The 14,250-nt window shown below is 34.2% G+C and overlaps 1 protein-coding gene across 2 annotated transcripts; it reads left to right on the plus strand.

The window, feature by feature from the left end:
• Positions 1-4,004: 4,004 nt before the first annotated feature.
• Positions 4,005-13,301, plus strand: LOC104114411 (uncharacterized). 2 transcript variants are annotated; one of them, XM_070200245.1, is made up of 3 exons: positions 4,005-4,209; positions 11,847-12,017; positions 13,074-13,301. In XM_070200245.1, exons 1-3 carry the CDS (start codon positions 4,126-4,128, stop codon positions 13,083-13,085), a joined length of 267 nt encoding a protein of 88 aa, XP_070056346.1. In that variant the 5' UTR covers positions 4,005-4,125; the 3' UTR covers positions 13,086-13,301. The 2 variants fall into 2 exon arrangements, with proteins under 2 accessions (XP_070056346.1, XP_009623158.1); XM_009624863.4 differs by having other exon boundaries at positions 4,008-4,209; positions 13,064-13,301.
• Positions 13,302-14,250: the final 949 nt, after the last annotated feature.

Below are 14,250 nucleotides of genomic sequence, written 5' to 3' on the forward strand. Positions count from 1 at the left end.
AGGATTTCAGAGTAAAATGAGGCACTTAGTCTCATAATTGAAAACTTAAGTTGGAAAATTTAACCAGATGTTGACTTATGTATAAACAACCTCAGATTTTAATTCTAATGATTCCAATAGCTCCGTATGATGATTTTAGACTTAGGAGCGTGTCCGGAAAACTATTTGGAGGTCCGTAGTGGAATCATGCTTGAAATGGCGAAAGTCAAATTTTTGGAAAGTTTGACCGGGGGGTTGACTTTTTGACATCGGAGTCGAAATCCGATTCTAAACATTTTAATAGGTTTGTTATGCCATTTATGACTTGTGTGTAAAATTTAAGGTCAATCGGACTTGATTTGATAGGTTCCGGCGTCGTTTGTGGAAATTTGAAATTTCAAACTTCATTAGACTTGAATTGGGTATGATTCGTGGTTTTAGCGTTATTTGAGGTAATTTGAGGGTTCGACTAAGTTTGTATGATATTATGGGACTTGACGGTATGTTTGGTTGAGGTCCCGGGGGCCTCGGGTGAGTTTCGGGAGGTTAACGGATTATTTTTGGAATTGGCATGTTGTCTAAAGACTGTTGGTATGTTTTTCTGGTTTCCTTCTTCGCGTTCACGAGTGGGCCCTCGCGTTCGCGAAGGAGAATTTGAGGCAGGCAAGATTTTCCCTTCGCATTCGCTAGGGGGGTCTCGCGTTTGCGAAGAGGAGCTGTGTTGTTCATCGCGTTCGAGAAGGGAAAAAATAATGGGCATGGGTTTTTGCCTTCGCGTTCGCGAAGAAGAGCTCGATAAAGCATCGGGTTCGCGAGCAGTATCTCGCGTTTGCGAAGAGCAATGTTGGGCAGTACGATTTTGTGCTTCGCGAACGCGAGGGACCTGTCGCGTTCACGAAAAAGAGAGGTCTGGACAAAAAGTTTAAGTTCTGTCCATTTTCCATTTTTGACGAATTGGAGCTCGGGAAGAGGCGATATTTGGGAGATTTTCAAGGAAAATAACGGGGTAAGTGTTCTTAACTCATTATTGGTCAAATTACCCGATTTCATGGTTGTTTTTAACATTTAATGGGTGAAGTAAGTTGGAAAGATTAGAAAACCCTCTTGGTTTAATTTGAAGATTTGAGGGTCGAGTTGATGTTGGAATAAAGTAAAATTGGTATGGTTAGACTCGTGGTTGAATGGGCTTTCGGATTTTGTAATTTTTGTCGGGTTCCGAGACATGAGTCCTACGGGCAGTTTTTGAGTTTATTTCGGATTTTTATTTAGTATTTGTATTTGAGTATTTGAGTTAATTTCTAATTAATTACAATAATTGTTATTGAGTGAATCGAATTATTTGTGGCTAGATTCGAGGCGTTTGAAGGCCAATTCACGAAACTAAGACCTAGCGGAATAAAGAATTTCACGGTTTGAGGTAAGTAACTATTCTAAATTTGGTCCTGAGGATATGAAACCCCGAAATATATATTATGTGATTGGTTTTGAGGTGACGCGCATGTTAAGTGACAGGCGTGCATCGTAAGGATTATGACTTGGTCAATTCCATGGAACTTTGTAGTTGAAAAATCTGTTGATATCCGTATATTTTTCCTCGTATTAGAGAAATTGATATATGAATCATGTTTAAATCATATGTTTACACTGTTGGGACCCACAAAGGTCGTGTGCTTGTGAAATCATTTGCTAAATTAATGTTTTGCACTCAGTCACATTTCTATTTGCACATTTTTACCTCAGTCTCTCTTATTCATTATTGATGCATCATATCATTATTGTTAGGCTGCTTATCATGATTTCTGAGAGCCCGAGAGACTGGAGAGGTCGATGACCGAGTGAGGCCGAGGGCCTAATTGTGAGGATATTTATGGATCGGGTTGCACGCCGCAATATGGTTCATTGATTTATGCCATGATTGGCTTGATATAGCGCTTGGGCTGAAGGATCCTCTCCGAAATCTGTACACACCCCCAGTGAGCGCAGGTACCTACCGAGTGCGAGTGCCGAGTGCGAGTGCCGAGTGATGAGTGACTTTGAGAAAAGAGTGACTGTGAGGTTGGAGTGAATGGAAGGACTGAGTGGCTGTTCTCTGAGAGGATGCATTGATTTCATTATTTGCTGCATTTCAGTTGTCATATATCACTATTTTAAAATTTTCGAAAAAAAATATTATTTTCGATTTCGGTCAAACCTCATATGATATTTCAGTGAAATCTTAAATGTTGAACTTGAGAGCATGCCTACTCTTTTATATTGGAAAGTATTGTATTTGGAGTTAGCGGAGAAGCCCGTCACTACTTTCAGTTCTTTATTTATTATTGTTACTTACTGAGTTGGTTGTACTCATACTACACCCTACACTTCGTGTGCAGATCCAGGTAATCCCGGATACCGCGAGTGTTGGTTCTTTCGCACAGTTAATATTCCCATGATTCCGAAGTAGCTGCCGTATTTCGCAGACCTTGTCTCTCCTTCCCTATCCTTTTGTTTATTGTATTTGGTCTCAGATTATTTTAGACCGTATTTTCCAGACTTGTAATGTATAGATGCTCATGTATTCAATGACACCAGGTTTTGGGAGTAAATTTATATTCAGTATTGGTGGGATTTTCCCCTTAAATTAATTATTAGTTTTCAATATTTAAAAGAAATTATGAGTTATTGATGTTGTCGGCTTGCCTAGTATCGGGATAGGCGCCATCACGACATGTGTGATTTTTGGGTCGTGACAACAATTTACCTATAATTTTACTACAACTTTACTACAATTTCGTAAGCATATTGTATGTCATGTCTTCTTCTTCTTCTTCTTCTTCTTCTTCTTCTTCTTCTTCTTCTTCGAGTTTCAATCTGAAATTCAGCAAAAATTAAATTTAATCTTCATCAAAACACCCTCAAAATTGAGATATAAATTCCAAACAATATTTTCAATTGTTTGCAACAACACCCAATCCAAACAAATAATATTTTTTGAAAACCCAAATTTGATTTCAAAGCTTCAAAGCTTTTTAATGGTTGTCAATGGTGGAGAGTCAAATACCTTCAAAATTTATTGATTGACAATTTTAATTTGAACACCAATTGTGCAACATGAAAGAAAATTGCTAAGTTAAAACGATTGAAATCCATTGATGAATTCCATTAAAACTATATACAACAAGAAAGCATAAAAAACAGAGAACATCAAATGAAGAAAAATTGGAGAAAAAAATAGAGAAGGAGAGTAAAGAGACGAAGAGAGAGACAAAGATAGAGAGAGACGAAGAGAGAGAGAGATGGAGAGAGAGCGGGCAAGTATAAATTGATAAGGAAATAACTAATATTCCTTATTCAATTCTTAATATGAAGGGATACTTATTTAAAACTTATTTGTACATAATTGATAAATTATATATGGCCATATAATTAAATTGAAACATGAGTAGGGAGGGTAATATGGTTTCAAATAGTGTATAGGAAGGTAAAAATTTCGATTTCGATTGGGATTTGGAAAGGCCGAGTAATCTTAAAGGCTTTTATCCATTGTCCCAAAAGTGGCATTTGCTTAACTAAGGGATGAAAAACGCATTTTTTTCCTATAAATATTAGTAAGCTTAATCGGAAATTCTACAGAATTAAGAAGAGTAAGAAAAATAAACACAGCACAAAAACCTGCATAAGATAATATGCGTTTAGTTAGAAGTGATAGAAAAAATAGTCCCTATATAATTTATGCAGTATTTGGTTGGTCGTGTAAAAAGATAATTCATGCATAATTTTATGTTTTTTTGGTTGGAACTATAAAGTAATTACACACTCTAAATTATACAAGTATTTATGTAGTATTATTTTAATTAAAAACAGGTATACTAATAATACACTAATTAAAGCATTTTAAAATATAAAATTACCTTTAAATTTAGTAATCGATATATAACACCCTCGTATTCTCGCTGTATTAATGCACAATAATTTTTACATTGAAAATCACTGCATAAAAGATAGTAACTTTTACATTATAATTCCCGCATATTATTATTCTTTTTTAAATAAAAAAAATCATAGGAGCTAAATCGATAATGGGGTGGACTATTTCTTCCTAATGCGCTGGAACTGTTTGATGAAATTCCCAAGAGTACAAGTGAGATCTACAGTTATCTTCCAAAAATGGAGATTGGCTATGTGTGGGCAGTCGCAGCTGGATTCAACGCTGCTCTTGCAGCCATCTCTGCCAAATTCTTCTCCTCCCAGGTAATTCCATCACACAACCAGAAACCTTTTCATTGATTATTCCTTCTTTATTTTTCTTTTCCTTCTAATTATGTTTATACTAGTCTGTGATTACATTAATCCAGAAGTATTTTGTTTCGAATCTGAACAATTTACTCAGTATGCTGAACAAGGAGCTAAACAAAGAAAGATTAAGAATGGTAAATGAATCCAGTAGTCAATAATGTGTCCCCTAATTCATATGTTGTAGGATCTGCTCTTATTAGGTGGGTTCATTTGCCAGATGACAAAATTCCCCAAGTATGAATGAACACATCGTTATATTTTTTTCAAGTAGGATCTGACGAAATGAGATGAATTGAGGTAGTAATAAAATGGAAAAGGCGGATTATTTTGTGAAAGAAATTTTGGTCCAGCCATGATTTATCGCCCTGTGCTGTTTAAAGTTTAAACTGCTTAATTTGTCTATATTATATTTTGGACCTAAATGCTGCCATATTATAATTAACTACTACCTTGTGGTGTCAAAAGTCTCTGTTTGATTCCTGTAACATTTCCCATGTTCCACGGGCTGGAAATGTAAGCTAGCGTTTGAACGTAGATTTGGTTGAAATTTAAAACAAAAATATTTTTAAAGATAAGATGAAATATGGTTTTTGAAAGTTGAAATTGTGTTCGGACGCATTTTACTTGAAAATAAATTGAAGTTTTGTGAGTAAAAAACTTGAAAAACTTGAAAAACTAGTATAATTCACTTTTTGAAATTTGAAAAATCCATCTTTAGAAACTGCCAAAAAACTAGTCACTTTTTACAACCAAATAATATTTTCAAAATATTTTTGAAAAGAAGTGAAAATAACTTATGACCAAATGGGAGCTAAGTCTTCGACACATAGATCTCGTAAAATAGGCAAAAATACATCAACAACCTCTTAAAGTTGTCCAACATTTCGCATAGACACTTTATTTTAAGTCCTTTCTATTTGAACGCTCCAATCTCATCTTCAATGTATTATTTAAACACAAAATTCATAGGCAGCCATACATAAAAGGTGTGTGTAATTCACACACCAGAGTGATGAATAAGACGGAGACACGTGATATAACTCAAACAAATTTTAAAGAAAAAGCTTTTGAAAAAAGAAAATAAATAAATATAAAAAAGAGAACCCCATCCCACCCATCGTCATCTTCCCCGACGACCCCTCGCAGGAAAAATCAATTTTCGGCCATCTCTTTTCCAACTATGTTTTCTTCTCCAGAAATTTGGTCATTTTTTTTCTTCATCTTCTACGTTGGTGCTTTTGCCAAAAAGCTTTTGAAAGATACAAATCTGATATTCTTCTTCTTTAGATTCATGAAAATCCTACGGAAAAAATGAAGCTTCGCGTGAAATGTTTTGAGATATAAATATGAATTTTCTTCGGATTCAAGTCACAGTTAAATTTGTTATCGCTAAGAAAAAACAAAACTTCGCCGGAAAAAATGAAGCTGCACCGAAAATGTTATAGTTCAGATTTTCTTCTTCATCATGTTAATTTTGTTATTTTTGAAAGATCCAAATACTCTTCAAGAGAAGATGGAGGTAATAAGGTTTTTCTTCTTCTTCATGTTAATTTTGGACAACTGACAAGATTTTTTTACTTCTGCATGTTAATTGACATGATGCGGTGCAAAGAGAGTAACAACTTTTTTTTTTCTTTTTTCTATTGATACTTGTTCTTTGGAACCCTGTCACGATCCAAAATTCCACCACAGGCGTCGCGATGACACTTAGTCTCTAAGACTAGGTAAGCCGATTACAATTACAATTCAAGCCCTTTTTTTGATAAAGATATAATTTAATACACGTGTCGAAACCAACAACGGAAATAATTTTAAAAACCTCCCAAGACTGGTAATACTGAGTCACGAACTCTAACTGAATTTATGAAATGATCTCAAGTATCGAATATACAAATTGTTCGAATAATAATTAACAGTACAATAGAATGGAAAGACTCTAAGGGACTGCGACAATCAAGCAGCTCTACCTTGAATCCTTGCGATCAACACACTAACTCTGCCCGAGTCCGATATCTCCAATACCTAGCTCTGCACAAAAATGTGCAGAAGTGTAGTATGAGTACACCACAGTCGGTACCCAGTAAGTATCAAGACTAACCTCGGTGGAGTAGTGACGAGGTACAGTCAAGACACTCACTAATCAATTAACATGTGCGGTGTAACAGTATATAATAATAATAATAATAGAAACAAATGGCAATGATGGCAACAAGAATAAATAAATGATGTAAACAACAAGGTAACAAGAACACCATAAATATTGCTCAAACGAATAAGGAACATAAAGACAACCAATCAATCAAGTCCCTCAAATATACGTCTTTCCAATGTAAGTACTTCAAATATAAATCTTTCAAATATAAGTTTTTCAATAAAAATCCTTAGAATATAACCTTGTCAAATAAATATATATTTTGAATATACTCCCTTCAAATAAATTTCTTTCAACGTTAATTCTTTCAAATAATATTTTTGGAATATAATTCCTTCAAATAAAAGTCACTTTGTGATACCTCATTTCATAATCATAAAAATACGGGTCTCAACCCACTTCCATATTTCCACGGCACCTCGTGCCTATATTTCTATCACAACTACATGGACAACTCACGTGCCAATAATATCAATGTATATAAGATCCACATGATCAATTTATTTCCACTAAACTGAGTTTATAATTTTTAAATCAAGTAAGAAATCAACAAAGAAATGAATTTATTTTAGAAATCATTTGGGTGAAGAAAATAACATTGCATTTAAATTAAAGTATCGGATAAACTACTGATTTGAATGTAAAACTATTTAAATTAAAACATAATAATAATTTTTTTTTATTTAAATCAACTCAATCATCGAAAATCAGTAAGAAAAATCAGAAATATACTTCTTCAGAGTCTCGTGCTAAAAAGCCAAAGCCAACACAATACAACTAGGAGCACAAAACACATAATAATAAAGTCAACTAGTACATCGCGGAAGAAGACAAGAATTTACATATTAAACGAAACAAAATCACCCAAGACAAGAACATAAATAAAGAAATATCAACAGGGCACTCCCGAGGTACCGCCTCGTAGTCCCAAATCATAAATAAATTGACAATATATCATTTCCTTATATCACCACGGGAGCCTTCACATTTAATTTTAAAGAAATTATTTTTTCCGAAATAGCATCCTGCGTTTTAGCCACACTTATCACACCGCACGACTTCTTGTAGTTCCCCTACTAGCCACGCGTTTCAAGCCACCCTTATCTCACCGCATGCGTTTCAACACCCTGACCTTATATCATCGCATGCGTATCAATATCACAATATTTCACAAATCTCACCTCAAGTGCCCAAATATCACAACATAATATAACTTGCACCTCAAGTGCTCACATATCACAACATATCACAAATTGCACATCAAATGCTCAAATATTACAACATATCACAAATTGCACATCAAGTGCTCAAATATTACAACATATCACAAATTGCACATAAAGTGCTCAAATATTACAACTTTCCACAAAAATCAACAATACATTATTTTTTCACAATAAGGAGCCCATAGCTCGACCATAATGTGCACAAAATCTTAACAAATATATCCAGGAGTGAACAACTCAACAAAATAATATTTCATATAAAAATCAAGGTGGCAATCACACCAAATCATCATATAAAAACAAATCCAAAAAAACAAGGATTTAGGTACGACAATTAAAGGATTTAATAAGTGCCAATAATTTTCAATTTAATACATAAAGGCGTCTAAGAATTTTAACCAATGTAATTTGCACATATAAACCAAGTACGTACTCGTCACCTCGCGTACATGATTTTCAATCACACAAATTGCACATAAGACTCAATGTCTAAGGGGAATTTCCCCCACTCAAGGTTAGGCAAGATACTTCCCTTTTTGAAGTTAAGCCAATATTCCAAAATCGCCTTCTTGCTTGAATTGACCTCCGGACAACTCAAATCTAACCAAATTAATTCAATTAAGTGAATACTAATTATAGGAATTAATTCCATATGAAAATATTAATTTTCCAACAAAATTCGAAATTTAACTCAAAAATCGCCCGTTGGGCCCACATCTCGGAATCCGACGAAACTCACAAAATCCGACAACACATTCAATTACGAGTCCACCCATACCAATTTTATCAAATTCCGATAACAACTCGACCTCCAAATCTAAAAATTTTGTTCTTGAAAAGTTTTACAAAAATCTTGATTTCTTCCATTTAAATCCGAAATAAATGATGAATATAACCATGGATTTATGAAATATAATCACTTTTGGATATAGGACACTTACCCAAGTCGAAGTCGTGAAAAAATCCTCAAAATCGCCCAAGAATCGTGCTCCAAAAATTCAAAAACGAAATGAAGGAAATGACCATTTTTGGTCCTTAAGTTTCTGCTCATCCGTCACTAAAAGTCAATTTTCCGTCACTAAAAGTCCATTTTTCGTCACTAAAAGTCCACACCAGAACTTGCTTGCACCAGCAGTTATTTTTTCACTAAAAAGACTCTAACTCCATCATACGAACTCGGAATTCGACGATTCTTGTTCCTATGAGTCACAAATAATAATACGAACCTAGTCATTCAATCGAAACTCAATTCGGAGCTCATTTGCTCAATGCGATACCAATTTCGCTCGTTAAACAATTAACTCATGTTTTGCGCTAAAAACCCAATCGCGACTTGATGAAATTAGACCAAACTTTCCAGATCACTCTTATAATTCATTATCAAAATTCCGAAAAGCCTCGAAATAAAATTTCAATCTCTAGAACTAAAAATGGACCTTTGGATCATTACATGCTTATGCTGAAAACATCAAACTCTTCCAAAACTCTTCCCCGACAGCTTGTAGTATATCATCCATAACTTCTTGTACTCAACTCCAACTGCCAAACGGCTTAAATTTCTGCAAACTAGATACAAAGGGCTACAACTTTCATGTTTTGCTCATCGCCCAACTCCTTATAGATTACGAGATATAAGCTCCCAAAGTCAGCCCTGTACAGCAGAAATTTCTGGCGATGCACACTGCTGTAGCCAAAAACTGCAATACTAGCTTCAGTCAATCGATCATAACTTTTTGTATAAATATCCGAATGATAAATGGTTTATCATTCTGGAAACTAGAATCAAAGAGCTACAACTTTCATGTTTTGGTAATTTCCAGATTCCTTATAGATTTCGAGGTATAAGCTTCCAAAGTAGGCTCCATGCATCAGAAATTTCTGGCGAAACTGCTTTACCAGCCTTCATTCAGTCGACCATAACTTTCTGTACAAATGTCCAAATGATGAATGATTTAACTTTCTGAATACTAGAATCAATGGGCTACAACTTTCATGTTTTGAAAATTTTCAAATTCCTTATAAATTTCGAGATATAAGCTTTCAAAGTCGGCTCTGCGATTGTACCAGTTGCTGTCCAAAAACAGCTTATGCAGCAGGAAAATTCCAGCAGCTCCTTTTGTCCGAAATCCATTCCGTTAACCTTCCGAAATCCACCCGAGGCCCTCGGGACCTTAACCAAATATAACAACATGTCCCAAAATACAATACGAACTTAGTTGAGGCTTCAAACCATGCCAAACAACGCCGAAATTATGAATCGCGCATCGAATCGAATTATGAGTTTTCAAATCTTCCAACTTCTATATTTTGCGCCGAAACGTATCAAATCAATTGCGATTGAGCTCAAATTTTGCACACAAGTCATAAATGACATAACAGATCTAAGAAAATTTTCAGAACTGGATTTTGACTCAGATATCAAAAAGTCAACTCTCCGGTCAAACTTCCCAAAAATTCAACTTTCGCCATTTCAAGCAAAATTTCACTACGGACTTCCAAAACATTTTCCGGACACGCTCCTAAGTCCAAAATCACCACACGGAGCTATTGGAATCATCAAAATTCTATTTCGGGGTCGTTTACACATAATTCACCATCCGCCCAATTATTTCAACTTAAGCTTCCAAAACAAGAATTGTTCTTTCAATTAAATCCTGAATCATCCGAAAACCAAACTTGACCACCCTCGCAAGTCATAATACACATTTCAAAGTTGCTCGAGACCTTAAGCCACCAAACGGAACGTAAATTCTTAAAACGACAAGTCGGGTCGTTACAAACCCACAACAACAACATTATATGCATGTCAAACTCTCTAAAGAGGTGGGCAACACGCATTATAACACATCACCAAGTTGTGTCTAAATAAAAAATTTGAGTTGTGGTTACAATGTTCAAATGGAACGAACTTAAGATGGAGTGTCTAAGTGAAAAGTATAGACAACCTTAAGGGTCGGTAAGTATTCTGCCAATAAAATATGTAGTACAGTCAAACCTCTTTGTAGCAATCATGTTTGTTCCAATTTCTTTTGGCTGTTATAGTGAACGATTGTTATACATCTATAATAGCATATGACGTTTAACATTATTTGGCTATTATAGATAAAAATTATTCAAAAGTTATTTTTTCCTTTTCTAATGTTATATATAAAATATAAAAAAATTATTCAAATTTAAAATCTCAAAAGATATGGATATGGATATTTCACTAATTAAATATTAAATAAAACTAGCACATTATTAATAAATTCATAACTAAATGTACAAAGATTTAAACTCTAAAACACATATTTTAAAGTTACTTGAAAATTAATTATTGCAATATTGATGGAAGAACTCTGTAATTGTAGCTTGATTCACAAATTCTAGTCTCTTACTGCGATATGTGTTCAATCTTTCAGCAAACGATATGTGCAAACCTTCAAACATTAGACATTATGTAAGATGAAATTTTTTGTGCAATAGAATGAAAATATACAAGTATATCTTTTAATAAAATTGAATGAAATCTTTAATTATGTAATTATATACTAACATAATATCCTTTAGCATTAATGGTGCATTAAATTTTTAAATATTTGATCAAAATCCGTAGACTTATTATTGGTAATCTTAGAGATTCTATATGTATGATTGTTGTATAGGGGTAAGTTTACAAAGACGAATATTGTTGTTATAGGTAAAAAGATATTATAAAAAAGGTAAAATATAGTATAAAAATCAATTTCGATAAAAATTTGTTATAGAGAGATCTGATTGTATTGCATCGAGTTGAGTAATTGAAGGATTATTAGTCATCAACAGAATGCTTCTTTTTTTTTTTTCATCTCTTACATTCTTAGTTCGGGATGAGAGAGGGAAGGCATTGAAATAGAAGAGTATGAGTGTGGGACTGTATTATTCTTTCAGTCAATTCACATTTGATGTACATTGTGTCAATTGCAAACTGACTTAATGCTTCTATTGAATTCATGTTATATTTGTCTAATTAATTCCTAGTGTCTACTTGTAATAGATCCCTGTCCGTTCAGATCCTACAATATTTTCGTGGTAATTTTTGTGCTTAAATCTTTGACACATTGAATATCTATTGTCTATTATCTATGTAGATTTTCACCATTATGTTATCTTTACTCATTCCTTGTTTCTGCCTCACTATAATGTGGCAAGCAATCTCGAAATATTGGCTAATCGATGTCATCTCAAATTTACAGCTCATCAAATATGGTTGTGTCGTAATATTCAATGTCACAATGTGGGGATGCTATGTCAATAGCCTTAAAGCTCTATCATCTCTACAAGCTACTGTGACAAACTTTGCAACCAACTTTTTATCATCTGGATTGGCTGGATTTTTACTTTTCCAGGAGCCACTACCAATTCAGGTAATTTATGAAGTTTGTGGTTCTCTGTGTTTATGGACACCGTATGATCCTTTGATCGTGTTTCTTGTTCAGTCCTTCCTGCCTATTTTATGGAAGTCCATATGTTGTGGATTAACTTTTCTGTGATTTCTCTAGACGTAGAACGAGCCTTTGATCCCATTTCTTGTTCAGTCCTCTCTGCCTAAGTTATCGAAGTCATTATGTTGTACTGTTACATCTTAGAACCTATTAACATAGCAGGATTAACTTTTGCACGATTTTTGTAGTCATAGATTTATCAACTAATAAAATAACAAAGGCCAACTAAAATTAATGTGCTTCTCTATGTAAAGGAAATATTTCCATGGTTTGTACTTCGTAGCCCCTCGAAAGTGAAGAAATCTAGCTTCTGCTTTAGGTCCCCAAAAATTTAAGTATATGACAAGTTAGAATTCTGATATCCAAGTTAACCATTTGTGTCAATAAACTGCTTTGGTTCTTGTTGTCAATTTAAGTATTTACCTTGTCTTCAGTCTCATGTCTTGAGCCCTTACAGGGTAGAAACACTCAAAACAATTGCCTCCCTCAAGTCAGATGTAGGCACACCACTGATTTATAATAAAATGCCAAAGAACTTGTAGCTAGGTTAAAGTTAATCTGAAGCTTTAATTAAGTCAGAAATGTGTGTTTATATGATTGCTATGAGTTTTAGTTTCGCTACATGATAATACATGTCCCAACATCTAACGCTTTTACATCGACTAAAACTTAGATGATCATCTTGCCATAAATGATGAAAATTAGCTTTGTTCCGCTCCTTTCATTTATACTTTAAGCGTGATTGCTATAATATATACTTCCTCGACCACTTTAAGGCAGATTGATCTTAAGAAGATCATTGCTTACTCCTCAGTAGCTCATATGAATCTGGTGACTATTGGTATGTTTAGTCGGGTTAGGTCACCTATTTTGAGTTATGGACACACAAGGCCAAAACATGTGTGCTGGGCGCGCGACCTATCAACCTACTAACCCATTTGGTCGACTGATTGGTATTACTTTTGTAGTGGTTTGCAGGTGCTGCACTGATTGTTCTCGGAGTTATTGTTTTGAGCAAGTCAGGCATCGAAAAGAAAAGGCATACCAGTTAGATAGTAGTCTTTGATTTAACTTCTATTTCTGAATTTTGAGTTCTTTTTATATACGGATTTTCTGTTATTTGAATCATTAAATGTTAAATTAATTGATCGGTATTGTGTAACATTGTAGATATTATCCTAAAATCCCAAGTAATTTTTTTTGACACGTTACCTGGCTTAACCTCAATACAAACTAGGGAGAAGGGCTAAATATACACATGTACTATGAGAAAAGGTTTAAATATACCCTTCGTTATACTTTGGGTCCAAATATACTAAATTAGTATTAATTTTGTTCGAAAGAAACTAACATACTTTTCCTACATGTTGTACCTGTAAGATTTTGTGAGGTTCACAATTGGGTAAGATAGAAAATTGCACGGTGCATTACACATTACACTTTATGTGTAATGACTCAGTAATATTAAACAAAAGGCCCAGTTTTTCCCATTGTTAATAAATTAATTTACCTTATTAAAGAAAAAGTTTTAAAAAGATTGTTGGATACATGTGCTTGCAGCTGAATCCAACTGTGACTCCATCAACATGCTTTTTGTTGTTGATTTTGCTTCAAAAGAGCATAAAGGCAATACCTAACGCTAGCAGAAATTTATCATATAAAGGTCAAAAATTGATCAATGTTTTAACTGCTTTGTAGTTTTCTTGAACACAAAACCCCAATTAGAAGAGAAATTTTATTCACTAAAGGGGGGAGAGGTAGTGGTCATGAGTTTCAACTGAAGCACAAGTTTCTTTCTTTCTTGGTATGTTTCTGGCTTCGGAAGTTATCAAATTTTCAGTCCCTTTAGTTGAAGTTATAGGTCTTAATGAAGTTGTATTAGTACATACACCTCGTTGCTTAAAACCTATATAAAAGACTAAACTTTAAAATTCAATATTGTTCATGGCGGCGATTATGGCTGGTGGCAATGGTGGTGGAGGGGAAGTAAATTTTGGTGGTGGAAAAACAAATAGAAAGAAGGTGTAAAATGGGTTAGGGGCACTGAGGTGTCATGCCACGTGGCGTCCACCTCATAAAATATTAGTGCCACGTAGGAATGGATGTCCTACTTGGACAAACTTAACGGATGAGGGGTATATTTGAACCAATAGTA

This window comes from Nicotiana tomentosiformis, chromosome 4 (assembly GCF_000390325.3).
Source record: "Nicotiana tomentosiformis chromosome 4, ASM39032v3, whole genome shotgun sequence".
Classification (NCBI taxonomy): Eukaryota; Viridiplantae; Streptophyta; class Magnoliopsida; order Solanales; family Solanaceae; genus Nicotiana; species Nicotiana tomentosiformis.

Excerpts from the sequence above, each read along its gene's own strand:
- LOC104114411 (XM_009624863.4), top strand. The coding sequence starts at position 4,126 with ATGGAGATTGGCTATGTGTGGGCAGTCGCAGCTGGATTCAACGCTGCT. Across the intron at positions 4,210-11,846 it reads CCAAATTCTTCTCCTCCCAG|CTCATCAAATATGGTTGTGT; the intron begins GTAATTCCATCA and ends TCAAATTTACAG. Across the intron at positions 12,018-13,063 it reads AGGAGCCACTACCAATTCAG|TGGTTTGCAGGTGCTGCACT; the intron begins GTAATTTATGAA and ends TTACTTTTGTAG.